Source organism: Dipodomys ordii, unplaced genomic scaffold (assembly GCF_000151885.1).
Source record: "Dipodomys ordii isolate 6190 unplaced genomic scaffold, Dord_2.0 Scaffold4, whole genome shotgun sequence".
NCBI classification, from domain to species: domain Eukaryota; kingdom Metazoa; phylum Chordata; class Mammalia; order Rodentia; family Heteromyidae; genus Dipodomys; species Dipodomys ordii.
This window is the reverse complement of record NW_012267220.1, coordinates 34,002,775-34,026,266: the sequence shown is the minus strand read 5'-3', so window position 1 is coordinate 34,026,266 and position 23,492 is coordinate 34,002,775. Positions and strand designations below refer to the sequence as shown.

Below are 23,492 nucleotides of genomic sequence, written 5' to 3'. Positions count from 1 at the left end.
TCCTGTGCAGCCCCAACCATTATATTCGCCTTGTCCATTCTTGCCCACCCACTCCCACTACCTTATCAATTTCTTCCCAAGTCTGTGGAGTTCTCAGACTTATTATTGGTATATCAATGCATTTTGTCCCCATGTAATATCTACCAGCAATTTCAACAAGACTCCAGTAACTCTAGAAATTTTATCAAAACCCACTTCCCCTCTATGCACAGATATCACCCTGTACTCATTTCATTTAATGTTTTAAATAAGTACATATGTATTTATTAATAAAATTCAATCCATTTGTGATGTAAGAAACTATGCGTCAAAAGAATACTATAACTATTTCCCAAGAGCAGTTATAAATTTAATATTTTAAGAAAGCAGCTTACATTGCTTTAGTATGCATTATGCATATTTGTTCTGGACAGTAACAATCGTAGCTATCATCATATGTCATTCCCAGATTAATTCCAAGCAGCTGTGCTAGAACAACTGAAAATGCCTCCAAGCTTATCATCTTCGGGTGCTAAACAGAGAAACAAAAACATAGTTATTGCCTAGATTATTACATTAACAAACTGTCCCATATATTTTTGCCTTTTCTAAAGCACTAATCTTTTCAGCTTTTATTAATAAATTATGCTATCCAATAACTCATGAATAATTCTTACTATTTCTCCTCCTCATAATCTTTTTTTTTTTTTTTTCCAGTCGGGGCTTGAGCTCTAGACCTGAGCGCTGTCCCTCAGCTCTTCAGCTCAAGGCTAGTGCCATACCACTGGAGCTATAGCACCAGTTCTGGTTTTCTGGTGGTTTATTGGAGGTAAGAGTTTTATGGACTTTCCTGTCCTGGCTGGCTTTGAACCGCCATCCTCAGATCTCTCTCAGCTTCCTGAGTAGCTAGGATTACAGGCATGAGCCACCGGCGCCCGGCCTCCTCATAATCTTAAGAAATGTCTATAGATGGATATGAGAACATTCACCTCTCTTGTATTACTATTTCTCTCAGATATATTGTTACTTAATTTATAGGGCAGTTTTTAGATCTTATCAACTATTTCATAATATTATCTAAAAATAATGCTATTCAAAGCTTTTTCTTAGGAAGGGGATATAAAATAGATAAATAACTAAATTTGTTACTCTCAAAACTTTGTCATAAAATACATCATAAAAAGTAAACAAACATTTTGGGAATGAGAATTTTTTAGTAGCTCTGACTCTTTAAGAGAAAGCTTAGGGGAAAAAAATTGCAGGTTCCAAAGGACTAAACGTTCAAGTCCTTTTGACCACAGAAATAGTTTATTCTAATTATTTGTTTCAAAAAATAGAATAGCATATAGTATTTTGCCAATAGTATTCTTATAAATCAGTACTTCCATAATTTTGTCTGTTCCATAGCACAGATATATATAGAGAGAGAGAGGGGAGAGAGAGAGAGAGAGAGAGAGTGAGGGAGAGAGAGGGGGGACAGAGAGAGAGAGAGGGAGAGAGAGAGAGAGACCTTTCTTTTGGCTTCTTTCACTTGGGTACTATTTAAGATTTCCTTGTTTTTCAGTGTGTTTTTTGAAGTTCAATGGCTAATTTTCCTAAATTACTGTATGATATTCTATGTATAGTTATACTGAATTTGAACCCATTCTGTGATTAAATGACAAGTTTGTTACTTTTAAGCTGTGGCAGTGATGAATGAAGCAGCTGTGGACATTCATGTATGCTTTGGGGTATATGTTTCTTGTTTTCAGTTCATTTGAATACCAAGAAGGATAATTGCTGGATCATTGTTAACAGGACGCTGGGAAGTGTAAGACATTTCCAAATCCACTATTTTACTAGTGGAAGCCATGCGCACTGAATACTGTAAAATGATTCTATAATGCATTACAGACAATAGAGTAGACAGAAAACACACACTGCTTGGACTGGAAAGCTTCATACTGCTAATGTTTCATTCCACACAAAGCAGCCTCAAGTCACTGCAATCTCACCCACAGCCCTAATAGCATTTTTTTTCCAGAAATAGTAAAAAAAAAAAAAAAAGTTCAAAAATTCATGTGTAGGGGCTGGGAAGGTGGCTCAGTGGTAGAGCGCTTGCCTTGCATGCATGAAGCCCTGGGTTTGATTCCTCAGCACCACATAAGCAAAAAGAAAAAAGCCGGAAGTGGCTGTGTGGCTCAAATGGTAGAATGCTAGCCTTGAGCTGAAGACCTGAAGGGCAGCCCCCAGGCCCAGAGTTCAGGCCCCACGACCGGACCCCCCTCCAAATAAAATCATGTGTAATCTCAAGGGACTCAAAATAACAATTCTGGAAAAGAAAAAAAAATAGCGGACCCACATACACTTATTTCAAAACAGTACAAACTAATCTATAGCAATCAAAACAAACGGTAGTCATAAGAAAGATGAGTGAACAAATTAGAGACCCTAGAAATAAAATCTTATATGATCAAATGACCCATAACAGGATTATCAATACCATTCAATGCAAAAACATATATCCTTCAAAAAATGCTTTTCAGACTAATGGCACCTACACATAAAAAAACATTAAATTGGGCTAGTACTTTATGCACTATTGAAACATTAACTGAAAATGAATTAAAGACTTAAGACAGAAGAAACAAAACTCAAAAACTCCTAAAATTTAACAGAAGGGAAGGTTGGTGACATTGATGCCACCATGATATTAAATATACAACTCCAAAAGCACAGAAATAAATATAAAAATACACAAATGACAGTACACCAAATTTCAAAACTTTCTGCTTCAGTTTGTATAATCAAAACAGTAAAGGCAACCTAAAAGAAGGATAAAACGTCTACAACTCATGTGTCTGATATATCTAGAATATACAGAACTGAATATTGTAGGTGTCACTTAGTGGTAAAGCACTTGCCTAATAAGCCTATGGTCCTCAGTTCAAACCCCAGTACTGCCAAAAAAAGAGAACCACTCTCAGAATATACAACTCTAACTCAACAACAACAGAAAAATCAAACAAATCACTTTAAAAATAAGCAAAAGACTTTAGTAGACATTTCTCAAAATATACTAAAGGCCAATAAGTATAAAGAAGATATTTAACATTAATAACAATCATAGAAATGCACATCCAAACATGAGCTATCACATCACATCCATTAGGATGCTTCTATTGAGCAAAAAGTCAGAAACTAAGTTTGGTAAGGATGTGGAAATAAAGTGTGAATTGCTGGTAGGATTCCAAGTTAGTGAAAACAATATGGTGATTCCTCAAAATATGAATAACAGAACTAATGTGATCCAGCAACATCACTTCTGGATATATATCCAAATAACAAACAGATATTTCTACTCCATGTTCTTTGCAGTATGATGCAGATGACCAAAGTTTGGTACTGACCAAAATGTCCACTGACAGAATGGACAAAGAAAAATACAGCATATAATTATAATAAAATATCATTCAACCAGCCAGACACCACACCTGTAATCCTTTCTACTCAGGAGGCTGGGATCTGAGGATCACAGTTTGAAGCCAGCCATGAGACTCTTACTTTCAATTAACCACCAAAAAACTCCAAGTGGGGCTGTGGCTCAAATTTGTAGTGCGTCAGCCTTGAGCAAAAGGTCAAATCAACAACAAAAAAATGTATTCAACCATTAAAAGAATATCATGTCACATGCTACAATATAAAAACATTACATTACATGTAATAAGTCAGTGGCAGAAAGACATGTGCTGTATCATTTTACTTATATAATGAATCTAAGCTTGTTAAGGTGGTGGAAACAGTAGAATGATCAGACCAAAGAAGAGTTGTTCACTTTATGTAGTGCCTCAGTTATAAAAGGAACAAGAAAGTTGTAAAGATTTATTTTAAGGGTCTGGGAAGGTGGCTCTTTGGTAGAGTCCTTGCCTTACATGCATGAGGCCCTGAGTTCAATTCCTCAGCACCACATAAGCAGAAAAAGCCGTAAGAGGGGCTGAGGCTCAAGTGGTAGAGTACTAGCCTTCAGCTGAAGAGCTGAGGGACAGCGCCCAGGCCCAGAGTTCAGGACTCACAACCGACAAAATCAATACACACACACAAAAAAAGATTTATATTAAGTGTATATGAATATATTTAATCCCACTGACATGTACACAAATGGTTAAGAATAGAATTTATGTGTTTCCTATAACAATAACCTCTCAAATCCTTAAAAGAGTCATCTTATAATTATTTTTCAAGACAGTATGATAGTCACATCATATTTATTTTTGACTACTGGAGTGTCTAAACCTTCTGTTTATAGAGTTGAGAATTAAACACTCACCAGAGCAATTCCTGCTGCAAACTTTGGGTTGCAGACCAGTCCATGATAAGCTGCTCCCACATAGTCAGAAGAGTCCTTAAAACTACATAATAAAATTTCTCTTGTGAATACATGTATTTCAAAAGATTGATAACTTAATGCTCTTTTACAATAAACATCTACCTTCTTCAAAATATCAATGTTACATGTTATAAATCATTTTTCATCCTGTCAATCATTTCCTAAATAATTTTAAAAAACAACAGTTGGGATTTCTTTCATTGATCATCTGATCATAATTCTAAAAGCTGTTAGACATTATCTGGTACTCATCCCCAAACCTAGCACTACTTAATCCTTCCCAAAACATTCTTCATTCTTGACACCACTGGACGAATTTAATTCTAAAATCAAGAAACCAATGTTGCTTATTGGTAAGACTTCCAAGTAGTGAGCAAATCCTCAAACCACAATTTTGACCTAGTGCTGGAGAAGTGAGAGAAGAAAGGAGGAAGAGCATTGATGGTGCACAGTACAAGCAGAGATTGCCTGCAGCTGGTGAACTCACTCGTTGTAGCTCATTCATTTTGTTTTTTAATCCTGACCTGAGATTCCACAGGAGAAAACAGTAGCTGTACTTATATCCCGTATTTTTAGGCTATTTCTAATTGTATGTTCACTATTCACATGTAATCAAAGCATTAAAGCAAAAACTTACTACATAAAGACTCTTGAAAGACACTGAACAAGTAACTAGATAAATTCATCATAGGTAGCATAGGAATACTACAAGGGAAGCATAGGGAAAGAAAAGTGGCCCCCTCCCCTCCAGCTGACCATCATCTATATGCCTTGTTATATGATAATCAACTGCTATGGGCACCCATTGCTTTCTGTGGAATAATTTTCATTTTATGGAATGTTAAGATGATGTTTTGGCTATTTACCTTTGAAAAGACCCCCCTCCCTTACAATGATATGAACCCAATGCTTTCCTTACCAGCTTAAAAAAATCTTATATTACAATAAAAGTAGTTATTTTAAAAAGTTCTTATGTGACTGATCCAGTATAGGAAGAATAACCTACTGTCATTCTGTTACCTAGTTACCTGAATTTTATGTATTGCATTTTGCCAGGATAATATTTATTCTAATATTTTCAAAATGTCTTATATTGTACATGATTTGGACAAATAATATATACAACTGTATGAATCAGTGCTCACAGCAGTAAGAATGTCACATCATCAAACCTCTGGGATGGCATGTTTTGTTGCCATAACAGAAACCTTTGGAGTATTTCATTGGCATCCCCATCTGTTGAAATCATATTCTGATCTGTCCAGACCTCCAAAGTTGATAGCAGGACAGTCACATTCACCTGAGAGAACATCTGAAAAGACAAGATACGTGCTGTGCAGCTCTGGAGAGCTATGGACATGCCCTCCCTACACAACTGTGAGCCACGTAACTCTCACAAGTTCACCAAGGAACCATTCTTCAGAGTAAATAGTAGGAACACACTTGATATAGAAATGCAAATGTTATTCAGTCAAACAATGTGAATTCGTTATCTAAATATGAATCCTAAATACTTACAGTGTTAATGACAGCAAAGACATAGACAACCTTCTGGATAGTGATCCCCATCTCAGAGCCCATATAATCATACTGAAAGACAAATGTGTTTTCTTAATCACTAGTCTAAGTGATAGAAAAACTATATTATTTTTCATTCAATTTTTTTTCCAGTACTAGGGTCTGAACTCAAAGCTTTGAGAGCTTGCTCTGCAGGTTTGGCCATATGGTTGGCACTCTACCACTTCAGCCACACCTGCAACCTGGCTTTTGCTGGTTATTTTGAAGATGGAATCTCACAGATTTGTCTGCTTGGGCTAGCTTCCAACCATAATTCTATAGCTCTCAGCCTTCTGACTAGCTAGGATTACAGGTGTGAGCCACCAGCACCCGGCTTTTTCTCTCATTTGTCTTTGTCTTGGACGGTAGTTATTTCTTTTTTTTTAATTTTTTATTGTGAACATACTGTACAGAAGGGTTACAATTACATGGGCTAGATAATGAGTACATTTCTTACCAAGCATTGCAGCCTCCTCCTTTGTTTACCCTTCACATCCCTTCCCCCCCCTCCCGCCCCCCACCCAATCCTCCGCCCCTCCCCCTCCCACCCCCACCAAAGTTGTAAAGTTCGTTTTCAACAGGACAACTTGTACTTCTCATTAGTTATTTCTTTCAGATAATCAGTCTCTCACATTTTTGCTTAGAGAGGCTGGGAAGATGGCTCAGTGGTAGAGCGCTTGCCTTGCATGCATGAGGCCCTGGGTTCGATTCCCTAGTACCACATAAGCAAAAAGAAAAAAAGCCGGAAGTGGTGCTGTGGCTCAAGTGGTAGAGTGGTAGCCTTGAGTTGAAGAGCTGAGGGACAGCGCCCAGGCCCAGAGTTCAGGCCCCACAACGGACCCAAAACACAAAAACAAAAACATTTTTGCTTAGAGAAGTCTGAACTGTGATTCTCCCACCTATACATCCCACTCGCTGGACCACATATGCATACCACCACACCTGGCTTCTGGTAGAGATGAAGTCTTACTCAGTTTTGTCTAAGATCTATCCCTGAACTGTTTTACAGTGAGAAAACAGAGAAACCACATTTTGAGAGGTAGAATTGGGAGTCTTTATTGGAAAGCTGGCAAATGCAGGCACACTCTTGTCACAAAGACTTACAACCCCACACGAATAAAATAGAAATTTCATATTTCTTCAAATTTTAATATCAAACAAAGGTATTAGGAAATAAATCAACAATGCCTTACCAATGCTTGGCCTATGATGACTTTTATTTTCAGTGTTCTCTTCAATAGTATAACATCTAAATTTTTCTGCAAAACAGAGGACATGATTTAAATAAAACAGATTTTTACATTGTAGTTACCATGTGTTAAGTACATATTAATACATTCTATATACTCACAGAGATTTATATATCAATATCTATATATATTAGATATGTTTATATTGTATACATACATGTACATGGAGATTGCAGATTCTGATATAGATATAGAGAGATATAAGATAAGAAAAGAAGAAAATGGGCTGGGCAACAGTGGCTCAGGACTGCAAAGTGAACCACTTGGGAGGCTGAGCCCTGGAGAGGTGAGGTTCAAAACCAGCATGGGCAGAAATGTCTCCAAAATCACCAACAGAAACCAGGGCTGTCTTTAACAAGAAAGCTGGGTGAGAATGTGAGGCATTTAAATATAAATGACAGGAACAAATCAGAAATATTTTATATTTTAATTACGTTTAAAATGCAAACAAGACACTGAAATTAGGTAAGAATCTATCTTTCCTCTTAAAGCATTTTGTGGCCAAGCTTCAAGGTGAAAAAAACTTACCTCAATTTTCTTCTAAATATTGCCTGCAATTTTTTTCATTGCTTTTGTACTTTTCTTGATTATATTGACTTTGTTGAGCTCTTGACTTACAAAAGAATCCATTTTATGGATTGGCAGCTAAAATATACATTCATGTAGCCATTTCCTTCCAGAAGATAACATGTCAATAGCTGACAGGATTTTCTCCCATTCAGCATCCTGCCCTATTGTGATTGTTAGTAGTTCCTAACTTTTTGGTAAATCGTGTGTCATTTTATACATTTTGTTTATGCATTAGCTTGTTCGTTTTTGTTTTTATACATTTTAGCGATTGTAAATAAAGTTGCACTGAATACCCATTTACAAGTCTGTGTGCAGCAATGTTTCATTTTTCCTGGTTAAATGCCTAAAGATTATTGCAATTGTGAGTTTCTACCGGAATATGAATGAGACAAATGAGCCTCCTAGGGTTTAAACCGGATCATTATTCTGCTCATCAGGCGTGTGAACGTGGGAGCTCTTTACATCTGTCAGTGACTTCTTCAATTTCTTCATATTTGTTGTTTTGTTGTTATGTTTTCTCCATAGAAATCCTTAATAGGTCTTGGTAAGTTTATTTCTAGTTATTTTTTGTGGTTATCGAGAATAAGACTGTGATTTCTGTCATAACACCTTTAAAATATTAATCTATATGTTTGTTTAAATTTATTTATATTTTGATGTGTCTTATGTGGTTTTGTTATCAGGGTAATACAGGCTTCATAGAATGTGTTTAGAAGCATTCTTTCTATTTCTTTCTTTCTTTTTATTTTGAATATTGGAGTTTGAAGTCAGGGCCACACATATGCTTGGCTTGCTTGCTCCAAAGATATTCTATCACTAGAGCCAGGCCTTCAGCCCTGTCTCTTGCTGATTATTTTGGAGATGGGGTCTAGTTGATTTTTCTGTCCAGGCTGGCATCAAACCACCATCCTCTAGATCGCTGCCACCTAAGTAGCTAGGATTACAGATATGAGGCATCAATGCTTGGTCCTTCCATTTCCATTTGATTTCTCTGTTCTGGTCTATAGTTCTATGTTTTGTAAATAAATTTCATTACAATATAACAAGACCATTTATTTACATTTTGCTTATGTTGCTTTTCTTCTACAACATCAGAATGAAAAAAAAAAGCATGAATATCTATGAAGTTTTGTGAAGTGACTTTCCTGTGGTTTTTATATACATCTGTTAAATGATATGGTCTAATTCCTGTCTTATTGTATTAATTTAAGTAATATTGCCACAAAGCCCAGAAGATACTGTTTATTGTCTAAGATTTCTTGGGGAAAAAAAACGCCAAAAATGCCATTCTATTAGAAACTTCAGTAGATAAAACAACTAAAGTAGAATATTTTATATCCTATAAGGAAGCCAAAGACAGAATTTGTTTTAAATGCATTTCATTTTGAAAAGTTTTCTACTTTTATGAGTGACTTTCTTAGAGGCTGAGAAGCCTATACAGAGTGAGGCATTATTTTTAAAATGGAATATACTAATAACATTATATCTTTTTGTTGCCAATTTAAATCAGTTTCATTGATTTTTTTCATTTCTTAAGTATTTTTTATTTCAAGAAACATTTGTTTTTAATATGTTAAAATATTTTTGGCTGGGCGCTGACTGGTCATACTCTGTAAGCTGAGAACTGAGGTTCACAGTTCAAAGCCAGACTGGGATGGAAAATTCTGTGAGACTCTTATCTCCAATAAACTACTCAGAAAAGACCACAAGCAGCACTGTGGCTCAAAAGGGAAAGTGCTAGCCTTGAGCAAAAGTAGCTCAGTAACAGCATCCAGGCCCTGAGTTTAAGCCCCAAGACTAGGAAAGAAAGAAGGAGAAAGAGAGAAAGAGAGAGAAAGACAGAAAGAGAAAGAGACAGAAAGACAGAAAGAAAGGAAGGAAGGAAGGAAGGAAGGAAGGAAGGAAAGAAGGAGGGAGGGAGGGAGGGAAGGAGGGAGGGAAGGAAAGAAGGAGGGAGGGAGGGAGGGAAGGAAGAAGGAAAGGAAGGAGGGAGGGAAGGAAGAAGGGAAGGATGAAGGGAAGAAGGGAAGAAAGGAAGAAAGATTTTGTACTCTTGTATGACAATTTTAGTATTTTGGAGTTTTATTTCTGTTTACCATACTTCCAGCCAGTTCTCCACAGAAGTTGCAGAAAGAATTTTTCCTTTTATTCTATGGGAAAAAATATTAGTAATTGGCTCATACGACCATAGAGACTAGCTAACTTCATATCTGCAGAGAAGCCCCAACTGCCAGAGACAGGAAGATTCAAGACCATATTTTAGGTACTTGCTTAATTTAAAATAATTGTTCCACTGCCTTTCAACTTTTGTTACTGCTGTTCTGAATTTTGGTGCCATTTTGCAGTTTGGGTATGCATGAAAAGTCAGATTTTTTTTTTACTTCAGTCTGAAAACTTACTTTAAATAATGCTAAGAATTTTTCTTGGATTCTTTTTATTGTTTTTGATGTTATAACTCAATTTTTCTGTTAATTCTTCCCTGAACGTGTGTGTGCACACGCGCACACACACTCATGCGTGCTAGTACTTGGTTTTGAACTCAGCACTTATGTTTGTCTTATTGATTCATGGCTGGAGCTCTACCATTTGAATTGCATTTCAATCTAATATTGTTAGTTAATTGGGGAAAGATTTGAGAATATTTCTGCCCTGGCTTACTTCAAACCAGATTTCACCCTTCTGAGTAGTTAGGATTGCTGGCTTGAGTCCATGGCACCTAGCTTGGTTGTTAGTTCTTAGTGGAATTCCTTTTGTTTTATCTATATTATGTGGCTTAATTTTCCTATTTCTCAAGTTTCCCTTATTTCTCAAGTCATTTTTGTTTATTCCTTACTTTCTGGTTTGGCTTTGGAATTTTATCTTTTAACCCTCCCATTTAATTTTAAGTTTCATTGCTTTTTTTATATTTACAACTATCATGAGTCTGCTGAATTTTATCAGTGAAATATTTTCTTAAATGTCTCTAAACATATCAAGAGTTACCTATTGTCTTGTCCTCTATTTTCTTTGGAACATCAAACTTTAACACTGATTTTTTTTTGGGGGGGGTCCGGTCATGGGGCCTGAACTCTGGGCCTGGGCGCTGTCCCTCAGCTCTTCAGCTCAAGGCTAATGCTCTACCACTTGAGCCACAGTGCCACTTCTGGATTTTTTCTTTTTGCTTATGTGGTGCTGAGGAATTGAACCCAGGGCCTCATGCATGCAAGGCAAGCACTCTACCACTGAGCCACCTTCCCATCCTGTAACACTGATTTTTTTTAATGTCTTTATCTTCTACATGGAATTGTTTCATTGTGTGACTGTTGCTTTTTCATAGTAGAAATTTCACATCAACTATGGTAATTTCTCAGGCTGTCTTTGGGAAAATTTTGCTGCTAGGTGTTTTTTTTCTTAGACTGGCTTTCTTCCCTCTCAGAGATGGGTTTTCCAGTAAAAATCTCTAGAACACAACTTTTTATTGGAAGTCTGGCTCCCAGTATCCAGTGTGTCACACATTTAACTTAGCTACAACAGTTTCTGTGTAGCCTGCTTTCTCACTTGTGGAACACAACACCTGTGCCCGGTGTTACCATTGAAAAGACACCCAGAACACAATCCTTTCTAATTTTCCATGAGCGTCTGGGAGGTAGCTATTAGGGAAGGAGAGCTAAACACTTTCCTAGCATACTTTTACTCAGCCACACTTCCTAAGTTGTTGCAATCTAAATCTATTTTTCCATACTATTTCTATCTCAGTTTCCTGCTTAGGGTCATACCTCTAGAGGCTGAATGAACTGTCCCTTATTTTCTACTCAAGTTATACTGCTGTTGCTCTTTCATTTTGTCTCGGTTTGATATGCCATTTTACTGGCATACAGAAAATGGTGCACAGTAAAGGATTTGTCATGACGTTCCCATACACAAGTAAAATGTACTTTGATCATATTCACTCTATTGCTCTTTTCTATCCTCCCTGTTCCAGTGCCCTAGTATCACCCTTTTACTTTCGTGATTTTGGTTGTTTTATTTGTTTGTTTGGCTTTGCTTTGTTCATATGTGGCTAAGTTTCACTCACTGTTGTTTTATTTCTCCATAATGAAATTCTATAGTGATGACAAAGCATGAATAAAAATCCACTTATTTAACCACTTATGACCAAATGTAAAATGGTACAAACATTTTAAAGGGAGAACTTAGAATAACATGTATGTTTAGAGGCAATTGTGTATTAGAACAGTTTGAGTTTTTAAAAAGCCAGGACATTCACAAAGTTCAGGTATTGAACTTTGAAAGGAAAAATGTAACTACGCAAAATAAACCACAGTTTTATAAAATACATTTAAGTGTAAGCATATACACTTTTTAATATGTCAGAAAGAGTGTCAAAACATAATTGCAATTCATGCCACAACAGCATTTAGGACTACATACTCATTTTTTATATTTTAATACATGTAATAATCAAATTATTTAATTTCAAAATAAGTAAAACATTAAGTAAAAGTATGCATAGTTTCCTAACAGAAAAATAGAAGTGTGTGTGTGGGGGGGTGACAGTATTGGATCTTGAACTCATGCTTTCTCACTTAGCTTTTTCCCTAAGGGCTGGTGCTCTACCACTTGAGCCACATCTCCACTGAAAAATGGAAGTTTCATTAAATATTATGTAGTTAGATCATTTATGTCCACAGAGTCTGTATATTTGTAATCTACACTATAGTTTACAGTACTGAAACAATTAGAGTAAATACACCACAATTCTGAGTAATAGCTTTAGGCAATATGATTTTTAGTGATTATCTTGCCTTTTTTCTACTTCTGACTCTGAATCAAAAATCATACTTTATTTCACAAAGAAAATGCATTGGTAAAGAAAATGTTTACAAAGTAATAAGTAAATTTAGCATAGTAGCAGTATACAAATATAGCAAAAAGCGATTGTGTCTCTGTACACTAAAATATTCGCAATTAGGAAAATATTGTGAAAACTTTGTTATTAAATTGGGTATATTTGTATCTATGATTCTCAAAGTATTATCTGAATAAATAGTATTTTTTGTTCAGGTCCTAGGGCTTGACCTCGGGGCCTGGGTGTTATCCCTCAGGCTTTTGGGTCATGGCTAGTGATCTATCACTTGAGCCACAGTTCCACTTTCAGCTTTTTGATGGTTAATTGGATATAAGAATCTCGTGAACTTTCTGCCCAGGCTGGCTTTAAACAAGAGTCCTCGGGGGCTGGAAAGGTGGCCCAGTGGTAGAGCACTTGCCTTACATGCATGAGGCCCTGGGTTTGATTCCTCAGCACCATATAAGCAGGAAAAAAAAGCCGGACGTGACACTGTGGCTCAAGTGGTAGAGTGCTAGCCTTGAGCTGAAGAGCTGAGGGACAGAGTCCAGGCACAGAGTTCAGGCCCCATGACCAACCCCCCCCCACAAAAAATAAAACATAAATTAAAAAAAGAGTCCTTGGCTCTCAGCCTCCTGAGTATCTAGGATTAAAGGCCTGAGATACCCACACACAAATATAATAGTACTTTCAATCAAAGATTATCCAATGTAATTTATTTATTTGTGTGTGTGTGTGTGTGTGTGTGTGTGTGTGTGTGTAAGAGAGAAAGAGACAGAGAGAGTACACTGGTATTAACCTCAGACCCTTGCACTCTTAATTTACTTTTCCAATCATAGCTGGTGCTCTACCACTTGAGCCATTCCTTCACTTCTGGCCTTTTGTTCATTAATTGCACATAAAAGTATCCTGAATTTGTCTGCCCCACTGTCTCTAAGCCATTATCCTCAGATTGCAACTCTGAGTAGTTAGCGTGGGCCTAGAAATTCTTTTTTTATTTTGTCAGTGATGGGGCTTGAACTCTGGGCCTCGGCAGATGTCCCTCAGCTCTTCAGCACAAGACTAGTATTCTACCACTTGAGCCACAGCCACACTTCTGGTTTTCTGATGGTTTATTGGAGTCTCACGAACTTTCCTGCCAGGGCTGGCTTTAAACCAAGATCCTCAGATATCAGCCTCCTGAGTAGCCAGGATTACAGGTGTGAGCCACTGGCACTCGGCCTGACTAGAAATTCTTAATACAATATTATCAATTTAAATTTACCAAATATATCCAATATGAACATTTCAACGTGTTTAACTTTTCAAACATAACACAGGTAATGAAGATCACAAAGGGGGTTACTCACTTCTGGCTTCACAAGAACCCGGTAGGGCTGATCTACATGTTGGAGCTTAGAATAATTTTCTTTTAAAGGGAAATAATCAATTTTATTATCCTTTAGTTCATAAAGCATATGTTCATATGTAGCTGATTGTTCTAATGGCTCGATCCCATAGCTGACGTTCTCTAATTGCAGTAATCCCCTAAATATTCAGATGCAGAAAAAGAAATAAAATTTCAATTAGTATAGTTTCCCATGAGAAACATAAATCAATACTATAAAAAAACCTCGTTATACAAATTGTATAGTAGTCTTTGTGATCTTCTAAGAATTATTCTATTTTTTGTATTAATTGTCAAACTCAATTTTAATTTTTACTAGTATCACTTTTTATTTGTACAAGGGGGGTTCATTTTGAGATATGCACATGATGTCCCTTGATCAAAGTCACCTGCTCTACTACTTTTCTTCTTTCCCTCTCCACACTCTCCAGACCACTCTCAATAACCTTCCTTGAGGCTGGGGGTGAGGCTCAAGTAGTACAGCACCAGCTGAGAAAGCAAACCATGCAAGCCTGTCTCTGAGTTCAAATCCCAGTACCAACAAAAAATGGTCATATATATGAATGTAATCTCAATAACTTTCCTTGTTCTATTTTCACATATGGATATAAAGTATTTTGACCATATTCACCCTCCTTCAAACTGTCCATTCACCCTCTCCTCTCCCACAAGTGCCCACATCCTAGATAGACTCTGGTTTTGTCTCCCTCATAGTCATTTTGGTTAAAGGCGTGTTACTTGTTTAAAGGGGCTGCACCATAATATCCCTCACATGCATGTACACAGCATTTAAGAAGAGTCTGTGTGGGGAGAGAAAGGGAAGGGGTGACATTGTCCAAAAGGAAATACACTCTTTACCTGACTTATATAACTGTAACACCTCTGTATATCACCTTTATAATCACAATACATTGTTTTTTAGAAAGAAAAGTTTGTAATTCTGATATGGATAAAGGATATAAATTGACTTCATGCTAGTAGGAGGCTTTTCTGTATAAATTTTATGACTGCAAACTATAAAGGCAAGAAACCATAAAAAGGATAAGAGACAAGGAATCAAAACAAGTACAGGAACAGGCCCAGGGCTATCAGGTGACCTCACTGACAAATTATTGCTAACAAAATTGACATAGACTCTGAATTCATTGTTTTTTAATAAATTATGACATCATAGAAAGACACAAGTCAGTATATGGTTCTGATAATTCACTAATGAAAAATTCCATCTCCAAAATAACCAGCAAAAAAAACAGAACCTAAAGCATGGCTCAAGTGGAGCAAGTCTATATTTCTTTCTCTCACTCTGTCTTTCAAGAAGATTCTAGAAATTAAAGGCTGGCATAAGGTTTCAATGCACACTTTCATAATATGTCATTACCTGAGTCCTGAGCATGTGCTTAGTGTCACGACCGATCTTGGAATCTCTGCAACATGTCCTTTATAAAAACAATGACCCTAAGAAGGAGCATAGAAAGGTTTATTCATAATTGGTTTCCAAATGAAGTCTTCAGTTTTGTCTTTACCTGCTTGATATCCTCCAACATTTATATTTAGCCAATTTAATATTATTTATCAGATTTTCAATTTTTTGCTACCTTACCTTCAAGTTCTCCTTCTAAATCTTCTGTTATCATGATTACCATTCTTCCCTCAAAAAGTTCTGAATTACCTGCATCTTTCCTAAGTTCATCACCTGTGCGTGCTTGTTTGTAAGCAACTATGAACACTTCATTCAATTTTTTTCTGGATCATCCAAAAGTACCTAAACTGATATTTCTTCACCTTAATTGAGTTCCAGTATCTCACCTGAGAAATCACTGAGCATGTGTAGCTCAAACTTTCCTCTTCATCGATCCTACCAATTTCGACCTTAATATTCTCAGTGAATTGCTCTTTCTATTTGTTTTAAATTCTAGTAATCTTGAGATTCAGTTCTGTTTTCTTCTTGGTTCTATGTTCTGAAAACTTAAGTGTCATCATATTCTTTCTTATAAATTTGTTTATATGTTGTTAGCTCTTAGACTAATCACAGGAATCAGTAGTCATTTACCTTAAAAAAATTAGTGGGAGGAAAGGGATGGCAGGGGAAAAACAAAGGAGGAGGCAACAAATGCTCGATAGGAAATGTGCTCATTACCTTGCTCATGTAACTGTAACCCCTCTGTACAGTATTTTCACAATTAACATAAATAAAAAAGTCGACCTCTACCCAAGGAGAGTGCCAAGCTAGATCTACTTCTAGTGGCAATCAGTAGAGCCTAGTTAGGCAATCAAATTCCTGTCCACACACATTACCAACATGACATCAGGACCATCTCCAAGCAGGGAGATCTATTCCCTGCTTTGTTCTGAGCAACAATAGCAGCACCTTCAACTCCAGAATTTTTATCAGCATTTATTGCTACAAGTCCTTCACAAAGGGGCTGAAGACAAAGAAGGTCCCAAACCATTTACCAGCAACCCAAATTCAATACTTGAAGCCCTGATCCAATCCACAAATACCTACATATAGGGCCTGGGAAGTTGGCTCAGTGGTAGAGTGCTTGCCTTGCATGCCTGAGGCCCTAGGTTCGATACCTCAGCACCCCATAAGCAAGAAGAAAAAGCCAGAAGTGGTGTTGTGGATCAAGTAGTAGAGCACTAGCCTTGAGCTGAAGAGCTGAGGGACAGCGCCCAGGCCCAGAGTTCAGGCCCCACGACCGGACCCCCCCAAAAAATACCTACATTTGAACCACATAGAAAATAACTACATATGAGCCACTTAGAATGAAACTCAACTCCAATTATATTGCAAATGTTAAGAAAGCTAACTTTTCATTGGAACTGAAAAATATAACTAAACAAACCAAAAAAAGAAAAAAGAATTTAGGATGATCTATATTGTAGAGGGCAGCTGACAGAAGAAAAAGATCACTGCAAAATGAACAGAGATCAATAAAATGTACTCAGAGTATAAAAGAGGAAAATGAGCTGAAAAAAAATCCATGTAGCTTGAGACAAAAGATTCCAAACTTTTATCATAATCTCTGCAGGAGAAGAGAAATAATAGTCAAAGAGATTATAGTAGCTGAAGTTCTGGCCATCAAAATGCTAGAATAGGAAGCCCACACCCTTATAAGCGCACATATCCAACAACATTTCAACCAAAAAAAAACCAAAAACCTCTTCAAAAGAAATCAGAATTTAATATACCACTATTAAAGCTAACATTCTAGGAAAAAAGTTAGAAAAACATAAAACCACAAATAAATATTCTCTTCTTCCTGTCTGCAATTAGTTTGCCCTGATCGGGAGGGCATCAGGGGTTTAGCTGGCATAGTGCTGCTGGCCTACTTGGGGTGTGCTTTAGAGGGAGAATATGGGGCCTGGCCCTGTCAGTGGGAAGGAGTGAAGATATTGTGGAAACCTGAAAACTCTGAAAAGAAAAGTGAATAGTCACACAACATTACCTCAGCAAGGAAGGGAAGGCATTTCCTTCATGATCAATAAGAAGCCACACATTTGGGCAGGAGCAGGGGAATCACCAGTTCCAGACCAGCCTGGGCTACATAGAAAGTTCCAGACAAGCATGGGCTATGTGATATACTAATTTACAGTTCTGATAGAAAAGTAAAAACACGACTCCCACTGTACTGGTGGTGGCAGAAGTAACAAATGGGGACTTTTAGAGTCATGTGACACAAGGATTTTGAGAAAAGCAGGATCTTTTGTCAGGAGTCCTTTGAGAATGTTTCTGTGTGCTTGACATTCTGCTAGCCAGGGAGTGGAGACCGTATTTATTAGATTTAGAAGCTTGCTGTCCTCCAGAGCCTATCCAGAAGTCAGCCGCAGCTAGGAAAGAACCTTCTTGACAAATCGCAGCCTCTTTCTACCTCTTAAAAACACAAACTTAGTCACTTCCTTAGAAATCTTGAAAAGGGAAATGCAGTGTGGCAATGGGATCAAGCAAACACTGAGCTACATGAACTTATATAGCATTTTCCATGTCTTACATGCAGGTCTATACTGCCAACAGACACTTGGACAGACTTGGGCCCAGGAGAATCCGAGACTGTCCACCTCAGACACCACCACTGCATTCCAGACAAAAATTCCAGAGAAAAATTCAAGGCTGTGGACAGGACCAATGAGAAGGGAGGGAATGGGTCAACTCACCAAAATATTGGCCCAGAAAACTGCTAAACTGTTGGAAGTCCAGGCAGCTTTTGTGTAACTGGCTCCAACAGGAAGAAAAGGCCATAGAGAAGATCACTCACTGAGGCAGTGCCTGACAGAACCCAAGGAAGAGCTTCTTAGGAAAGGGATCACTAGGATGAGTCTCATTCACACCCTCAAACCAGGAGAAACACTGTGTTTGGTGTGCAAGCCAGCAACATTAGAGTTAAAATATCGAACTCCTTATCATCTTAGCATCGAATTATGTGCACAAGTGAGTTAAATGAGGAGGCAGAAGTGTATGTTGGGAAGGCCATTTCTCCTGAAAGTCTCAGCATTATATAGTCACGAATGAGATGCTGTCTTAGTCAAGTATAATAGTATATTTCCAAGATAAATAATTCTGGCTTGGCATTTTGGATTATTTGCCTGTGTTAATGAAATACATTTAGTTCATTTAATTATAACATATTTTGGAAAAGGAAATGTTGGGAAACTCAGAGGAAGAACTTGTTATATTTCTGTTTTAAGTCTGAACATGATTCATGATACTAGAAGACGTCCTAACCAAAAGTTGGAAAGCAGTTGACACTGGTTTAAAAGGTGATCACAGACACTTTTGTTTGAAAACTCTTCTTAATTGAAGAAGCATTTTCTTAGCAATAAATCTAGATTTATCCTAAACTAGAAAAATATATATAAAAACTCAGCATATTCCCCAAATCCAGTATTTCAGATTTTTGTTTTATTGTTCATGGGGCTTGAACACAGACCCTGGGCACTGTCCCTGAGCTTTTTCACTCAAGGCTAGCATCCTACCACTTTGAACCACAGCTCCACTTCTGGCTTCCTGGTGGTTGAAGAGTTTCACAGAATTTCCTGCCCAGGTTGGCTCCTGACGACGATCCTCAGATCTCAGCCTCTTGAGTAGTTAGCATTACAGGTGTGAGCCACCAGCACCCAACTACTGTTTCATTTTTAAATGGAGGTTCAGAATTCATAAAATGAAAGAATGTAAAAATTGACATGCTAAAAATGTCTGAAAGTTGTTTTCCAAATCATTTGAGTGATATTACAGAGATGAATTTCATTTCATCCTTTCTTTGCATTCTGTTACTTTTCTATCTTATGTGTCTCTTAAAACATAGATATTAGAACTTCTTGAGAAACCTATATATTATAGAATCTTTATTGGCTATCATTAAATATGCTACCTTGTAGGGAAATTTAAATACTTCTTGCTCATACTAGATACTTTAAAAATGTTTTTATGTTGCCTTGTCTATATATGGAGAAAAGCTTAGGATTAATTTATAATATTTTTGTTTGATTCAAGAACAGTGAATTTAAATGGCCATCAAATTATTGTTTCACATTTATTTATTTCTTACATTTGAGTTACTAGTTCTGCAGTTAGTTATGAATATGGAGTTTGAGATAGAGGCTGCTTGAATTGTGATTAGATGTGATGAAGGGAAAGGACATATGGTTAAGTGTAGATTATTGTCAAGGTCCTAATTTTTGTTTGAGATAGCACATTCAAGGGGGTTTTATTATTTAAGATGATTGATTAAATAAAATTGGCCTATATAGGGATTTTAAAATGCATTTATTGATTAGACAAAGGACAAAGGGGGAACCAATGCAACAGCATAACTCACAAGACAGTAAAGGGAAAGAGGGAGAAAAATGAGGGAAGGGGTAACAAGTTTGCTGCCTGCTTCTGACTTTTTTGAACATTTTATGTTCTTATTTTGATTTATATGTAGTATTTTAAAACATTTTGATAATTATAATTTTCCTCAGCATTTTGACCTAGGTTTTATAATACATACATGTAATTACTTATAATACCCTATTACTCTGAATTTTATGCAAAATATTGGATCCTAGCTGCTAAGGAGGCTGAGATTTGAGGATCATGATTCAAAGCCAGCCCAAAAGTCTGTGAGACTCTTATTCCCAATTAAGCACCAAAAAAGCTGGAAATGGAGCAGTGGCTCAAATAGTAGAGCACTAACTAGCCTTGAGCAAAAAGCTCAGGGATAGTGCCAATGCACTGAGTTCAAGCCCCAGGACTCACACACACACACACACACACACACACACACACACGGAAAGTGAGAGTGAAAGAAATATTCAAACCAAACTAAGAGATACCGATAGGTAAAAGAATTTTTTAAAACACTATGAAGGTACATTTTTACAAAGAAGGTTAAAAAAATAAAATATTAGAAACAGAAATAAAATGTAAACATAATTTTGTATAAAAATGCGTGTGATCTCCATCATGAGGAATAAACAATTAAATAAAGAAATAGAAATAAGTTCTGTTGAAGGGTGACACAGATCAAGATGCATTGTATTCATAAACTCCTTTGTTAAGTGGTACTTGCTTTGTATAATTACTTATAGATAGGGAACAATTGAAGTTGAAATCAAGAAATGAGGGTTAAAGTAATGTGTTTTATTGCAGATAGTTAGCTGTTCAGGGATAGAAAATTATAAACATTTTTTAAATTTTTACCTAAATTAATTTCTATAAACCACTTGAAAAAATGAAAATATGTACTCAGGGTGGTAGTATGTAGGTATAAGGATAACTTACTATGTTATCTTCAGTTATATGTATATGTATATATATATATGTGTGTGTGTGTGTGTGTGTGTGTGTTATGTGTATGTATATACCTATCTATATCAATCCAACTCAAGAATGAGATCTATAGTGGATATTGGATTGATTAATTTGACTAAACTCATAGAGTTTTAAAAAATAGGATGACTAGACTATTATAAAATGAAGACAAAATCAGTAAAGAACAACCTAAAGGCTCAAGCAGGCTGTAAAAGTTAGTGGAAGTTGTAAAAGGTTATGAAAGATAAATCTTGTTTAAAATGTTATATGCAATCAAGTTGGCTACAATTTAAAGATTTTTGTGAGGTTTTTTTTTTCTTTCTATGAGTATCAAGCAGTAGTACTGATACAAGACCAGGACCTAGTTAACCTATGTTGGAACAACAAAGCCATTTGCTAACACACAATCAACACCTAGAGACCTGGGAAATTGTGTGTCACTATGGACTCTAGGTGCACTGGCTTTTAAACCACTTTCTCTACATTGTCCTCATGGCTCACAGGTGTGGCTAAATGGCTTGGGCACAAATTTAGTTATCAACAAATTCCCTTCTGTCTGAAACCAGAACTACCAGGACATGTCCATCTCAGTACCAACTGCCATCAAAACCTAATGCATATCCTATGAAACTAGGAAACTTGAGGGGATGTGTGGGTTTGTAAGAGATCAGGAGACTAATGAAAGCAGGGATATTGATCAAGATGCATTGTATTCATAAACCAGCTTGTGCAACTAGTTAAATATAATGAAAAGGCAAGAAAAAAAAAGTCTAATGACTAAAATAGCAGAGTGGCTCAATATAGAGCACTAGTATAAGGACATAAGTTCAAACCCAGTATTGGAAGAACCTGACCTTACTAAGAGAAGAAAAATTGTAAAAGTTGTCAGATTTAACCTGGAACCACCTGTGTCAACTCGGGCAAAATGGGAGGCCATGAATACAGGATTCTTACATGTGACCCTGGCTGCTTCTTCAAGAACCTTCTCACAAAATCAAACAACACATATACCAAAACAACTTTAGACTAACGTTAGAATAGTTTGACCTAGTTACCGAAGCCTCTCACACATCAGAGCTTACCAGCTCTCATATACCACCTCTAGTGACAGACAGCCTTGTATAGTTTTCTACTTTGCCAGTGACATGCCTACTATCCCTTTGTCCCTCAGAGGTGACTCACCCTCTTGATATGTGTCCCAGACTGTGATCTACCCTTTGTTACTGACAAAATAAAATCTTTTATTAAGAGATTAATCGCTGAATTTTTGCTTAATTTTATAATAGCTAAGATGTGAAAAGAACCTAAATGCTCATCAGCATATATAGAGAGAAAAATGTGGCATACACACACAATGGAACGCCCACTAAGTTAAAAAGAACCCCTGTAAGTATGCGAGAATGTAAATGAACCTTTAAAACATGATGCTAAGTGAAATAAGCCAGTCACATTCAAATACTATAGAATTCCTCTTTTATGAAATATCTACTATAGTCAAATGTATGGAATAAAAATGTAGAATATATTTGGTTAGGATAGAAGCTAAGAGGAATATTTTTGTGGAAAGAGTGTACTGGGGATGAACTCAGGGTCTTGATAAACAGTTGCTCCACCACTCATGCCATGTGTCCAGCCCCTCTCTGATTGGTTGTTTTTGTGAAAGGGCCTCACTTTTATGATAGGCTGGCCTAAGCTGCCATCCTCCAAACTGTGCTTACCTGTATCGCCAGGGACAGTTGGTACACATCACTGCATGTGGCCATCACGCTGCTCCCACAGCTGTATGACAGGTAAGCAGTCATGCACCACCATGCCCAAGCACTGGTTGAAATAGAGTCTCATGAACTTCTTTTAACCCAGACTAGCTTTGAACCACAGTCTCCAAATCTATACCTCCCAACTAGCTAGGATTGCAGGCTTGAGCCACCTCGCTCAATGCAAAAGAGAGACTTTTATTGGGAAGAGTTTCCATTGTTCAAGGTGAATAAGATTTAGAGATATGCACTACAGCATCATCACTACACTCAGCAATATGTAAAATTAAAATGTCTCAGGAAGTATATATGTTCAATGTTGAGTATAAATATTAAGTGTTCTTACAAGAAAATAAAATTTTAAAACAGTGGATTTTTAAAAACCTTCACAAAACTGATGAAAAATAGAAAACAACAAAAATATTATAATTAAAAGCAACAGAATTATGTTAAGTGTGGCCAGACAGAAAGAACACAAAACCTTGAAGGGACCCTGAAACTGAATGAAAATGAATATTGTATCAAAAGTCATGGAAGGTGAAAGAAGGTGACTCAGCACGTTTAAGTTCTGAAATACACAGTAAAATAAATCCTATATTTTTCAAACTCACCTTCTAATACTAATTTTTTAAATCCTTTTGAAAACAAAGAAAAGCAAAGAAATTCTGTCCTAGAAGACATAGTCTGAAGGACTGAAATACAAAGAAAATGATACCACAAGTTTTAGAGTACAATTAGCCATTAAAGAAAGAATGGGAAAATATAATCCCTATGAGATTCTGAAATGTTATTTAATAGCTGATGCATAATATATAACAATTTCATGTGATGGTTAATGTTTATAAAGTCTTATGCGACTGTATGTCAAAAGTCTTGATCAGCCTGCTGGCCATGGCTCTTGCCTGTAATCAAAGCCATTTGGGATATTAAGATCACAGCTCAAAGCCAGACTGGGCTGGAAAGTCTCTAACCACAAAAAAAGCTGGAATCAGACCTATGGCTTCACCAGCC

At 36.7% G+C, this 23,492-nt stretch overlaps 1 protein-coding gene across 1 annotated transcript in view; it reads right to left on the bottom strand.

Annotated features, from left to right (window-relative positions):
• LOC105991677 (disintegrin and metalloproteinase domain-containing protein 18-like) overlaps positions 1–22,529 on the bottom strand; it is a 54,058-nt gene extending 31,529 nt beyond the window's left edge. The window contains exons 1-8 of the mRNA XM_013024356.1: positions 22,446–22,529; positions 15,313–15,389; positions 13,897–14,074; positions 7,096–7,161; positions 5,864–5,935; positions 5,491–5,657; positions 4,286–4,367; positions 375–511 (exon numbers count right to left, since the gene is read on the bottom strand). Coding sequence (XP_012879810.1) covers positions 375–511; positions 4,286–4,367; positions 5,491–5,657; positions 5,864–5,935; positions 7,096–7,161; positions 13,897–14,074; positions 15,313–15,389; positions 22,446–22,529 — 863 coding nt within the window. The remainder of the gene's footprint in view (positions 1–374; positions 512–4,285; positions 4,368–5,490; positions 5,658–5,863; positions 5,936–7,095; positions 7,162–13,896; positions 14,075–15,312; positions 15,390–22,445) is intronic.
• Positions 22,530–23,492: the final 963 nt, after the last annotated feature.